Consider the following 14,471-nt stretch of genomic DNA (forward strand, 5'->3'; position numbering starts at 1 on the left):
GTATGCTTCCTCGATACTATCGCCATCTAGTCTGATATCCAATCAGCTTTGGAACCTTTGGAGATCTGAGATACCATAAGAGATATACAGGTTTGGAAATGCCTGGACAAAAAATATAAAGTCGCCCTTCTTAGTACCTGAACTCTTTTATGGAATCGCTTATAGATCAATAGAGAGATCACTAGAAAATAAGGTGGAAAGGAAAATGGAACAATCTGCATGGTTGACACAGGCAACGATATTCCTGGGAAACTATAAGCAAAGAAGATCTATTGAATGTATCAACCTAAGTAAAACAAATTTCGAATATTATCACGAGCCTTATCGTAAACAACTTTCAGAAATCTGAAGTTTTGTGAAGAAAACAATGGAAGAGCAGCATAATATTGATTCAAAAATATATGAAATCAAAGAAAGTAGGTGGTAAAGTGAGTTATGCATTAATCCAAGTCATAGGAAAAATATTTCTCGCAAAAAATCATAGGTTGGCCATCCAAAACCAGAACGTACGGACCAACGGGAAGCTAGAGAAAAAAAATTATTAATGAATTAATTGCATCTAACCATCATCATCATCTATCAGCCATCTTCCATCCACTGCTGGATATAGGCCTCCTCTAGTTTAAACCATCTATCTCTATCTTGAGCTGTATGTATCCAATTTCCTACAATTTTCTTTACATCGTCACTCCATCTTGTTGGCGGCCTGCCCCTACTTCTCTTATCCATTCTTGGCCTCCACTCCAATATTCTTTTCGTCCATCTATTATCTGTCATTCGGGCTATATGGCCTGCCCATTTCCATTTCTTTTGGGCTATAATTTCAATAATGTCCTTAACGTTTGTTCTTCTTCTTATGTTCTCATTTGTAATTCTATCCCTTCTCGTAATTCCCAACATTGCCCTTTCCATTGCCCGTTGCGCCACTCTCATCTTTCCTGCAGTTTGTCTCGTGAGGGTAAGCGTCTCTGCCCCATAGGACATCACAGGTATAACACACTGCTCATATACTTTTCTCTTTAGGCTTATTGGTAAGTCTGATTTCAAGGTACTACTCAACTTGCCAAAAGCTATCCATCCTAACTGTATTCGACGTTTTATCTCACACGTTTGGTTATCTCTTCCTATCCTCACTTCATGGCCTAGATATTTATAGTCATAAACTTGCGCTATCTCACCTCCATTGATAATTATGTTATCATTTGTTACCAGATTTGTCATAAATTTGGTTTTGTCTAGATTTATTTCTAGGCCAACATTCATTGTGGTTCTTTTCAAATCCGTGGCCATCTGCCGAGCGTCTTGCATATTGTCGGTGATTATGACGATATCGTCTGCGAAACGCAGGTGGTTTAGATACTCACCGTCGATATTTATACCTTTCTCTTCCCAGTTTAATTTTTTGAAAGAGTATTCCAACACACATGTGAAGAGCTTAGGAGAGATAGTGTCTCCTTGTCTAATCCCGCGTCCTACATGTATCTTATTTGTTGGTTCGTGGAGATTTACATTTAGAGTTGCGTTTTCATATATGTGTTTAATGAGCTTTGCGTATCTGTAGTCTATCCTACATTGTTGCAGGGCTGATAAAATTGCATCTAACCAAATAATTTAAAATTGGAATAAAATATTCCTAGTAATAGGTATAAGTACAATTAAACACTCCCAATTAATGACCACACATCTCCACGTCAGTAATTTTTCTCTTCATGAGCATCAACTTTTGGTGAAAGAGCTGTCAAGAACCTGTATCATCTCTGTATTGAGAAATTGATCCATAAGACAGATGGCAGCAGGTCAACGGCAGAGAAATACGAAACATGCGAAAGATAAATAGTAGATCTACTTTTAGGTAAGCACTAGTTGCACTGAAAGCTTCATTAAAAAATATATTCGTAAAGGTAATATTAGATGATACTACTAATAGGAACGTGAAGAGCAATTCTTCGTGGTAATGGTAAAAACCAAATATTCAGAAGATATTAAGATAAATACATAATTCTTATTAGACTCTCACATTTGCGACAAACTGGTTAACTTACTTCTTGTCTCCTTTGTCTTAGGGACAATCTATCTTCGCTCATAACCAAAGCAAACATAACTAAAGAAATGAATTGACTGGTGTATGCTTTAGTAGAAGCAACACCAATTTCTGGACCAGCGTTAATGTGAACACCACAATGCGATTCTCTACAAATGGAACTACCGACAGTGTTTGTAATACCAACAATTAGGGCACCTAAAAAAAATTATATATTATCATCTACTGCAAGAATATTGAATCGTAGCAGATAGAAAACAAATTGAAAATAAGCAAGATGAGCTTGGTCAATATTGTGTATGAAAACATTACGAAATTCAGTGAAAATATTATTAAATTAATTATATTAATAATATTATTAGTATTATTTGTTTACAACTTCCGCTTGTACTAAGAGTGGATATGAACTTTGTATTATTTTTTATGAATAACGATTACTTTCAATCTAATTGTCTTCGAAACATATCGGATTCCAGTTAACTCATTTTTAACAGATGCATTAATTTTTTGAAAATAAAGATAGTTCAAGTGGGTAAATTAAAATTTGGAAAAACTAAAAAATATTCTATTATGGTTAAACAGATTAAGATGTGGAAATTATTTTTTATTTATTTACCAAATTTATTAACAATATGTTTTTATAGTTTATTTCAAAAAGGTATAGAGTAATAAAACCTCATTAGGTATGCAAAGGGACCACAGAGTGACCCAACGAATATTTAAGCCACTTCCATAGTTTGGCATTGATTTCATTGAAAAATTCTTTCTTTTTATCGAGTGCAGGTAGTACCACCCGGGTTGGGGCAATATATGGGTATAGCCTATTGATATCCATTCACAAACACTGAAAATAGTGTGCCAAAGGCACTCATTTTCCACCAATTATCCAATATATTGTCGAAATTTAATCCAAAGCTTTTGCATGCATTTGAACTACTTGTCGAAGCATTTCAAATGAGGTACCTCTAAAACATATGAATTGAACGCATCAACCGCTTCTTAGGGTGTAGAAAAAAGTTGAAAAATTTCTCTGGAAATGAGAAGGAATCATTGGATGCCCAACATGGACTGTGCGGTGGATAACCCATCAATTCGATGTTTTGACTGTTCAAAAACGTCTTTGTTCAAACTGATGTATAAGACATCACATTGTCGTGGTGGAGGATGATTAGTCTTCTGCTTTCCTGATTTATTAAACACTTTTGGCAAATAAATGCTGGTGTACCATTCATAATTGAACGTTCTACGTTGTTCTAATGGAACGGTGGCGACATGTCCAGTTGTTCCAAAAAAAATAGGCGACAATTTGCTTCAAGGTGCTTCATGCACGAACAAATTTGTTGGATTTGTTGTTTAGTTTCTGGTTCATCTGCATAAATCCATGATTCGTTGCCTATCACGATCTTATAGACGTCTTTTGATGCACAGCGAAATTTTTCCAGCATTTATTTCCACCAATCGACACGAGCTTTTTTTGAACGATTGTCAAATTATGCGGTATCCAACACGAACAAATCGATATGACAACCAAATTTTCACGCAATATTGAGAGCGGAACTAATGCCCAAGTATACCTCAATCTCACGGCACGTCACATGACGATGTTTTCTGGCACAACTGCTGATTTTGAAGGACCTTCACGAAATTGATCCTATAGCGAAGTGCGACCACGATTCGATTCGAAAAACCAGTGAAACACAGTGGCTCGAGATGGTGCTTCATCACCAAAATTCGAAGCAAGTTGATCGGCATACTTCTGTTCGTTTAATCCACGTCGAAAGTCATAGAAAATTATCGCACGAAAATATTCGCGATTTAATTCCACTTTTTTGCCAAGATGAATGTTTTGAGTATCTGAAAATAACTCAAATAGCACTGATGTATATACAAGATATAGTAGCGGACGCAAAAACGCTAGCTTGGGGAAGACTTGCGTTGATTAGATCTTGAGTATTTATTTTGGTTAGGTAGGTCAAGGTAGGAATTGAGAATGAGGAAAGAATTTTCTGATTTTGTAAAGTAAACTCAAGTGCCAGATTTTATCAAAGGCTATACTTAATCGAGGAATATCCTCGATTAAGTTTTTATGATTTTCTTTGTTATTGGTTTTTATTAGGAATAGGTAATATTTTAGTTTTTAATAGCCTTTCTAACAGTTTAGCCAGTATCGGAAGTGAACTGGTTAGTCTATAGGAAGTAACCTCTTCAGTCGGTTTTCCAAGTTTAGGAATGAGGATTAGTTCATCGAATTTCCACTGAATTGGAAAATAACGTGTTCTGAGTATTGCATTATAAACGAATTTTATTATTTTGATGGCTTTTTAGATAGTTGTTGTGGGACTTTTTCAGGAGAATTATGGTGTCTTGGACTAGTTTTGTTGTTACTTTTACGAAAGGAGGTTCCATTTGGTAAGAAAAAGTCAAATATCGATAAATACTGATTTCAAGTTCATCTGTTTTTGCATAGTTGGGTTGAAAACATTTTGTAAGTATAAAGTGGAAAATAATACTTTAACTGTTACAATAATCGTTTCACCTATCCCAGTATACATATTGACTAATCTCATCGTCATTAGTAATTTGTCCTGTTTATAGATATATCATGAGTGAATAGAAGTAAATGAATGAATTAATTATATCATCTATTAATTATTAATCGAATAGAAAATATCATTTAATGGCTTACCTCGTAATTTACAATATCTCAAAGCCATAAGTGTATCTGCCGTTTCTCCGGATTGGGAGATAAAGAAGCAAACATCATCTCTGAATACAGGAGTAGTACGATCTAAAAAGTCACTGGCTAGCTCCACCATTACTGGTAATTCTGTTAATTCTTCCAGCAGTTGTCTTGTAGCAATAGCACTATGGTAACTGGTACCACAACCGATTAACATCAATCTTCGACATCTTTTTATTTCCGGAATGTAATCTTTTATGCCTCCAAGTGTCACAGTCTGTAAAATAGATTATAATCAATTATGGAAAAAATAAAATTCAATTAAGAATAATTGGGTAGCATTTACAGTATTGGAAAATATTCTGCTGAACAGATTCACTGTGTAATGTTCAACTAACTTCCAATCTACTATTTGTATTTGCGTCATTAACTGATATGATTCTGAAATATTAAAAAAAGAAAATCTAGATATTGATATGGAATTTTGGGTAAATTGAGCAGTTTCTAGACACACTATTAGTCGAAATATTTGAAAAAGTGTTTGGATTCAAAATTGCCAGAAATGCAAACTGATAGAGCTCCTTAGAATATTTTGAAATGAAATAATTAAAATTGCTCTTAAATTCAAGCAACGCAGGAAATAGTTTGCGAGGATAATATCAAATGTATGGAATTTTGTGAAATTATAATTTTTTTACGCCTTTGCGTTAAAAAAGTGCTGTAACGTGTAATTTCAACATGCGAAATGAGTAAAATTGCTACCTAAAATTCTTACGTTTGTAAAATATGTTTGTGATAATTCTTTGAATGCCTTTGAAAGTCCCACATATTTATAGGAAAGAATAACAGCGTGCGACGAATCGTAGTTTTCTAGTAATCGTTATAATCCTCAAGCAAAACAACCTTCACTAGGTTCCAGGTGAATAATCTACTAATCAACTCCCGAGTTGTGGAAGGGCAAGTCAAGATTCTCCTCTTGTCTATCAAGGGGTTTCTAGTCAAGTTCAGCATTCCAATCTTAGAGCAACTACATTAAAAAGAAGAAGCCACTAAAGAAAAATGGGCACGAGACTAAACGGAGCTTAAAGAAATCAAACAATGATAGGTTCACATGAAGTGTTTTAAGGATCAAGGAGTATATATTGAAGGTTTTTTTAACAAAATTTTTTATTTTCAATCTGTGAACTTCATAGGTTAATGGCAATATATAAGTAATGTTTGAGAATTGCTGTTTGAGTTGTATACAGTGCCCCATAGTTGTATACCAAAAATCCAGATAATTATCAGTGCGAATTTTCATTGATTTTAGTTGGCATTTTCTACCTATCAACTAGTATAGTTTATTGAGTTTGGGTCAATTGGCTTTTTCTTAGAAAGTATGTGTTTTCTCCCAGTTATTTGTCGATCCAGATGATTCTCAAGGTATTTTGCACTTTATTTTTGTACCAGAATATGGTTGTTTAACACTACAGTCGGGCAGAATCTCTTCTCCGTTGTGTGTGAGTAACATGAATAGATATATTTTCATTTACTTTAATTCTTCAAGTTTTTAAACACGAAAAAAGCGTCCAAATTTGCAATATTTGGGTTAAGCCACGAAAACAATGTACAAATGTGTTGAAGATACAGCATACTTAGATATCGCCTAAGCATTCGACAAGGTATGACAAGGCAGACTAATATACAAACTTATAGAAAAAACCTCACGAACATAATTTTTCTAATACTAAAATGCAAGACAGATATTTTCAAGTCGAAATTCAAAGTCACTTTACATCTCTGTATCCCATAATGTTAGGTGTTGAGATGTAGAGAGGAGTACATCTATCATGATCATAGGTAGACAACTAATATGTCCACATGCATATATATAACTACTGCAGCATACGCAGATAACACTGCTATTGATAATAAGTTGAGAATTATAGAATAAAAATAAATTATTTTGCAGTCTCATTATTTAATAAAAATACCAGGTATGAACTGCACTGCGTATGTACCAATAGAAAAATGCAGATTTTTTCTTTTCTTCGCTCTATATGCCACGACGGATATTGAATTGGATTCTTTCAAAAACTATGATAGCTTGTGGTTATATTTTAATGTACAATATAATCAATGTCTCACGTGATAAATTAAAAAAAACTTCGAATGCAATACGTTCACTCTAATCAGGTTACAAAAAGGTATAACTCTCTTGTCGTTTTATGTACATTTGCATTTATTCCCAATTTTGGACCTAGAGCTATCCACTAAATTAGCCAAAAGTCACGAACAGCTGCTCTTAAAACATGTGAACGTTCAGACAATCCAGCTTCTCGACAACACCAACCTAGAGAGAAGACTGAAGAAGAATAAGCCTGTTTAGATAGTTATCTAAGTGTAAAAGCAGAATAAAGTGCGGAATCTTCTATATTAGTGTTGGTGTTAGTTATAAAAATTGTAGTTATAATAATTAAAAGAGCTTCTACTTAGTAAGACCCTTAATTTCCAAACATTTATAGTAAGTTGGGATAGAATAAAATTGTTCATTGATCGTGATAGTGATCAGATCAGAAGTATAGGGAAACTTTCCAGGTTTCATTAAAAATTAGTGCTGGCTAACCCTGTATGTCTTAAAAAAATTATCTTCCTTGCATTGTTACGTAAACGGAATATCACAAGTGAAATAGGTTAATAATATTTTAATGATGTAAATAACAGTAATTCTCGAAATGGGAACAAAATCTACCAACTAATTATTTTGAAATTAAAAATGCTCGCCATCATTGGCTAATCGTAAATTAAGTATTTCTGTGATAAAAATCGATGTGAATAGTTTGGTTATAAATTCTCGTGAAAAATATTTGAAATATAAATGATTTTATAATGTGTAGTACTTTTCTATGAACACTATTAGATATATATGATAATACCCTGTATAAATGTTATAAAATATTTTGTGAGTCGGTAGACGAACTAAATAGAAAAGTTACCGAAAGATGAGAAATAAAAATTGATGAAATATTTGGTTAAGGTAAAAATAAATTAATAATAAAAAATGTATTAATTAAAATAAAAAAAGAAAAATCATGGATAAATTTCGGACACAAAATGACAGAGAACTATAGGGAAAATCAGAAATTATTATATGAAACAATTTAGGAAAAAAATTAATATAATGTGATGAATATAAAAGACAAGGAAGGAAATATAAACTCCGAGGAGTATAAAGTAATTGAGAGATGGAAGGAATATTTCGAAAAGCTTTTAAATGCGGATTTTGAGGATGAGGTGATAGAAATAAGCAGTAATGAAACTTTCGAGAAAATGAGGAAAGAAGAAGTAGTAGTAGCAATTTAAACATTAATTAAATGTTATCCATAAATTCACCAATTAATATTAAACATCATTCACTACAACTTACCCTTTACTAACCTATAAACATTCAACGTCATTCATAATCTAACCAATTAAAAATTAATGGAAATTCCTATAGTAACCAGAATCAATATTTCTATCAACGTCAATTTGAATATTGAATATTGATTTTGAATTCTATTCCCTAAGAAACTGCTCATAATAGCTGGCAAATAGCCGGTCTATAGCAGATTCCACTGTTTCAGTCTTAAACTTAACGCTTCAGTTTTTTCTTTGGGTAAATCCAAATCCAAGGCACAGGAACTGCTTTAGAATTACCTTAATTAAAGGTGTAAAAGCCCTTATTTGGCTTTTAGGTGTATATTCATCGCAAACATAACAACATAAGTCGGGAGAATTAACACATTTGCGTGACATTTCATACAATTCAGTTGTCAACTAACTTCCAAAGGTGATTATACGAAAATAATTGATGATAACTCTGAGCTACTTACAGAATCTACCGGAAAAGTAACAATAACGTAAAAAAATATTGAAACAAATTAAGACGTGGATGACAAAAATTGATATTTGGTTGGAGTAACTTTGTTGTCTAGTGTTATAGTGGAAGACTAAGAAACAAGTATTCCATGAACCCTATTCGAACAACCACACACCTTACAGTACTCTGGCTCAGAAATTAATGAAATTAATATTTAGAAACTTGTAATCGGATCAAAGCTGGAACTAGGCGAATTATTAAAAATCTAGAATGCTTTGTGTCGGTCATAAACGGTGAGGGTACGAAGCAATCAACCACATTCTCGCGTTCAGTCACTTTTCTGTTGACTACTGGAAGACGTTGACGCGTTTCATTTTTTATCATGGAGGAGTGGAGTAACGAGTTGGGCATCACTTTTTTGGATACAAATGGAACCAATCATTTGGGATCCAAAGCATCCTTCACGCAAGATTCAAAATAAAGTGAACTACCCATGGGCTCATATAAGTAAATAAATTGATAAAGGTCCTGATGCGGTGTATTGATGTCATCCACCCACTTCTTTTTTTAGTTAGGTGATATAAACGCATAATATTGGTACACTAATGTAGTATCTGACTTAGTCACTTTAATCACGTCAATTTTGTAGTAGATGTAGAGGACAACTGAATAAATTGAGATTGTGCATAACTAGCACTCCTGTCGTCTTCACACTCACCAAGATTCGTTTCGAGAGCCTGTCGATTTTTCATGTGCGCGTCAAAAGACGTAAGGATGAAAATAAAATGAATGATACGTGGGATGAATTATACTCCATTCAGAAAAAGTGTAGAGTAATAAATCAATCTCTCTCCTGGCCACCATAGCCGTAGTCACATTTAAGAACAATTTATTATTTTATTTTATTAAACCTTAACAAATGAATCCAACATTCTCATGATTAATTTAAACAATTAATCTACTAGTTCTTCGGAATAAAATACATATATTGCAAATATGTACATACTTTAAATATGTTATAGCAAATATTTGTAGACTGTTGTATACAATAAAGTAATGTGTAGTATATAAGTATGTATATAGTGTATATATTATAGTAATATGTAGTTTAGTATATTTCGAATTTTTATTTTTCATACTTACATGCATATACTCGTATTTGTAAATAATTGATTAAAAATAACTGTGAGTATTAAAAAGCTATAATAATATTTTATTAATTACGAAAAATCCATTGCAACAGCTATGATGGTAAGGGTCTTCTTACTTTTGGGGAGATGCAGAGGTTGGTGTGAAAGTATTGAAATAGAGGGAGAAATAAAGATATCGTTCAAGTACAGGTACAGCTCCAACTGTAAATAATACATTTTTTTACTTCTTGTGGAGTGCAATGAATATTGTTTTGTTATATTGTATTGTGGGTGTACAGGAGTTAAAATGGGTGTGCTGCAACTCGTGACGATTTTTAATCTGTTGAGATAAGGATGTGCTAACTCGGTACGGGAAAATTTCAGGTAAACGAAGATGTAGTCCGAGTACATAATATAACTCGTGACGGATTCATTGAAACTATTACCTGGAATTTAGTACCTAATACACTTTGTCAAGTTAGAAAATCCAAAAATTAAATCCTAGAATTTCTAAATCGTTTAGATTAGATCAAGTTATCTAATCTAAATTCACAATTTTATGAATAATAAATGTTTTAAAAACTGACCGAGGAGAATATTTTTATTGGACAATGATTTAACTAATAACATTTACATTTGGATATGGAATAAATTTAAATTGTTTTATAAACTCAGCAATATTTTACATGTTTTTGGTTGAAATGTAAAATATTTTTAGTGAAATACAGTGTAGATATATGTTTTTTTTTTCATTCCATAATTAAAATCCCAAGCTGCATAATCTTCCGTCACGAGTTGTCTAATCTTCATGACAACCATGACCACGAGTTGGCACATTGTAACAGAAGTTAAAATTTTATGGCGCATGCCCTTTAAAATCGAAAAGTTTCAATCAAATCCATTTCCGGTATAAAGGTCACTTTAATCAAGTTCATTTTGTAGTAGACTTAATAAGCAACCGAGTAAATCGCTAAAACACCACGAACATAATTATATAAAGATCTAAGAAAATTATAAGTGTTTTTATATAGTGTTGAAAAAAAATGTCACAAAAACAAACAATATTGAAGAAATGAATTTCAAATATTTACTTTTTTTATTATAGTTCTTTGTGATTGTAGAAAAAAAAATTATATAAATTGACTTACTCCATTTTCAAAGTTAAGACGACCTCTCATTGTGTTAATAACAGATTCGGGTTGCTCAAATATTTCCTTTTGCATGAAGAAGTCATAATTTCCTTTCATAATTTGTTGTAGTTCCATTTTAAGAGTAGTGATTTCACGTTTTTGTGGATCATCACCAGCTCTTCTGATTCTATGGATACTGAGTGAACCATTTTTAACAGCAGCTACATCGTCGTCCTGAAATTAAAATTTCTCATGAAAAACCATTTTCATTGATTTGAATGATTGTTTATTAGTTTTGATAAGAAAAACCTTCCCGTTGGCTTCAAAAGGCTGAGCAGTGAATGTCGTTCTGAAGAACAAACAAATATTGGGAAATTATATTATTGGTAGGTCTCGAATAATTATCATCATCATATTAAATTCATAAAATAACAGAGAAAATGACAGTCGACATAAATCTATATCTCTATCAAAGAGTTTTGTGCATAAAATATTGACCCTGTTTTCAATATTCCAATCTTGATTTGCACGCCCCTCATACTGATACTTGTAGTGAATGTCATGCATTTAAAATTAAAAAACCGATGAAACAGAACTTTTAAATACTGAGCATGAACTTCATTCACGCAAAGCAGCGTTAACACGAATGAAGGATGGTGCTGAGAAATCTAATCCTTCATTGTACTGCAACATGTATGTGTAGAATTTTAGGTATCATAAATTAATTTAGGGTTTATGTACGGTTGGAATTGAATAGTGACTCAAAAAAAATTATTTCTTGTTTATCAAAACATCTGAAGTTGAGTATATTGTTTTCCTAACGTGACACATGTACCAGTCAGAATAGAAACTGGAATTTTGTCCTCTCCACTTCAAAATCAGTTCTCGGTGATGACAACCAGATCAAAACTTACTATCACAAGTTTATAGTTAGTGTTTATTCTTATTTATTTAATGCTTCTGACTGCTCAATAAAATCCTATAATGAAGGCGAACCAATCTATGAACCGAAAGACTGTTACATAGCCATAACGCAATCAAAAAGAAAAGAAGTATTTCGCTAAAGATTTAGAATTGCTTGTAACTATCAAGAAAAGAAAACCGTCCTATCTAAGCCATATATTTCGGAATGAAAATACGGTTTGCTACAGCTTATCGAGGAAGGCAAGATAGCAGGTAGGAGAGGGTTATGTGGAAACAAAAAAAGTCCTGGCTGAAAAATCTACGCAAATGGTCCCAAATACCAGAAGCTTCGAATATAATTCATGCGGCGCAAAATAGAGAAGCCTATCAAACGACGGTCGCCAACCTTCGGTAGAAGACGGTACTGAAAAGAAGAATAGTCTCTATTTCTCTAGACTATGAGAAAGACCAGGAGTTGCACTTTAAGTTGTTTTGTACAATCTTGTACAACATTTAAAACCTAACTAATGTACTTTCATCTAATTAAACCTATTAAAATCGTTAATGAAACGATGGTGTAAATCAGATATACGAGGGTTGCTACTTAAGTTTTGCGAAATATGATGGGAATATGTCAAATCTGGCATTGCCATAATAAAGTTTGACATTTTTAATGGTGAACATACTCTGAGCTTGTTGTCATACGTGTGCTATTTGAAATGTTTACAGATACTTGAAACATTCATCTTGATCAAAAATGGAATTAAATCACATTTTCTATGACTTTCGACGTGGATTAACCGAGCAGCAATGTGCCGATCAATTTTGAGCCTCCGTGTTTCGCTGGATTTCTGAATTCACTCGTGTTCGCACTTCACTACAGGGTGAATATCGTGAGGGTCGTTCAAAATAGACTGTTGAGATAAAAAATATCGTTGCTGTGCGTAAACTGATATTGAAAGATTGTCATGTGACATACCGAGAGATTTGTCAAAGATACCTCAAATTGACGTACACCTCTCCTCCTTTCACCGCATCAAATGTAAGTGACAAGGATAGAGCTAGCACTTAATTTCGATTATTTACAAAAATTATAAATAAACACACAGAATCTACGACCATTCTTAACATCCTCGACAGTAATGCTTACTCAAAGAAGAGACTTGAAATTTTATACCCTCAATTTTTAATGTGTCTACTTTTTTTCTCTAGGGTGCCAAAAATAATTTATCAATGTTCACCACAATGTCAAAAAGAATTTGATACATCGTTGTCGATCTTAATTAAAAATATAGTTTATTGTAAAATGAGTTACTTCGCCACGTACCTCAAAATAGATAACTCTGTTAGTATGCTCTATGATTGCTGAAGCGTCTGAAGCAAAGAAATATTCAACTTGTTTGTCCTCAAGTGGTTCAAACTCTGATGTTGAACCTGTTCTTGGTAATGTAGGAAATTCGCCTCTACCGTGCGGTCGGTGTTCTAAAAAGAGTGTAAAAATAATTTTGAACATTTATTAGGCCATAAAATTATATAATAAAAAGTAATTTGACATAATCTTGTATAGGTTTAGAAAATATCGTAATAGGAGTGTGAAGAAGAATTGGAAAATTTAACGTTATCATTATAAATAAAAAAATCCACTGCTGTCGATCTGACAATGTTGTAGCTAACAGCTTAAATTAGATTATATTTCAGGTTTTTCTGCGTCGTTACAAAAATGTAGCATGAAAATTAGAAGTAACGTTGTGCACTCAAGTTTTCGTTTAATTTGGTGAATCAACTTTGATAAGTTGAAACAGGGAACGTTGCTTATTGAGAATACAAGCGCCCTACTGGTACAAATCATATACAGAACGTCAAATGTCAACTTCAAAAACTGAAGAAAACGTTGTTCGTGAGAGACCAGATCGACGATCAAAAATAAAGATACACATCAAATATTGTATCAAATTTTCACAAAAGATTTGAACATGCAAATAATTTGTGCCAAAATGGTGCTGAAAAAACTAAAACAGAAAATGCATGTCATTATTTTGTTAATAGGATTGTGAATAACCAAAAGTCGTGTTTAGATATCTTGTGCCGTTTCCCTTTTCCGACCTTGCAGCATATATATAATGACATAGATAGATGAAGAATTAGTCTCATTACTTTTCTCACACACCTCACATAGAAGAGATAAGTGATTATGGCGGGTGTACACTCTTTGCGAGGTACCCAGAGACATATCGAGTGCGAGAGTGTATAGGGTAGCTCTCCCTTTGCCTCCGTATGTCGAAAGAGAAGGGAGAGCTACCCTGTACACTCTCGCACTCCGTATGTCTGGGGGTGTCTCGTTCTCATGTCTGTATTTCGTGTCCAAGTCAAAGGATCTCGGCGTGTCTTGCGAATGGAGTTAATAATCAAACATAACACTTACTATAGAATCCAAGTAATAAATTTCGTAAAGAGAAGAAAGTTGCTTGATGCTTGGGTTAGGATATCAGAACTGAATTCCCTGTGGATGAACCGATATAAAAGAAAGACTCTTTAATGAAAACTTAACGTGGACACCTACGGAATATTCAAAATTCTTAGAAAACTGCGAGGAAACTACTTCGATGTGTCCATCTTCATGGCGTTCTCTACCGCAAATGAACAGAGGAGAGTGAACATGGTAACGCTCGTGAATGATCCTCTTGGGAGAGAACGCTCGGCGAAAATTGGCGAGAGCACTCGCTCGAGAGTGTACAGTCGCCATTAC

The 14,471-nt window shown here is 33.3% G+C and overlaps 1 protein-coding gene across 4 annotated transcripts in view; it reads right to left on the reverse strand.

Annotated features, from left to right (window-relative positions):
• The window catches only part of LOC130902153 (glutamine--fructose-6-phosphate aminotransferase [isomerizing] 2-like), a 67,281-nt gene that overhangs the window by 4,403 nt on the left and 48,407 nt on the right, over positions 1-14,471 (reverse strand). For all 4 annotated transcript variants that reach the window (XM_057814028.1, XM_057814026.1, XM_057814027.1 and 1 more), the window contains 4 exons: positions 13,053-13,207; positions 10,841-11,056; positions 4,728-4,998; positions 2,043-2,239 (listed from right to left, as the gene is read on the reverse strand). In XM_057814028.1, the coding sequence (XP_057670011.1) occupies positions 2,043-2,239; positions 4,728-4,998; positions 10,841-11,056; positions 13,053-13,207 (839 nt within the window). The remainder of the gene's footprint in view (positions 1-2,042; positions 2,240-4,727; positions 4,999-10,840; positions 11,057-13,052; positions 13,208-14,471) is intronic.

This window comes from Diorhabda carinulata, chromosome X, assembly GCF_026250575.1.
Source record: "Diorhabda carinulata isolate Delta chromosome X, icDioCari1.1, whole genome shotgun sequence".
Classification (NCBI taxonomy): domain Eukaryota; kingdom Metazoa; phylum Arthropoda; class Insecta; order Coleoptera; family Chrysomelidae; genus Diorhabda; species Diorhabda carinulata.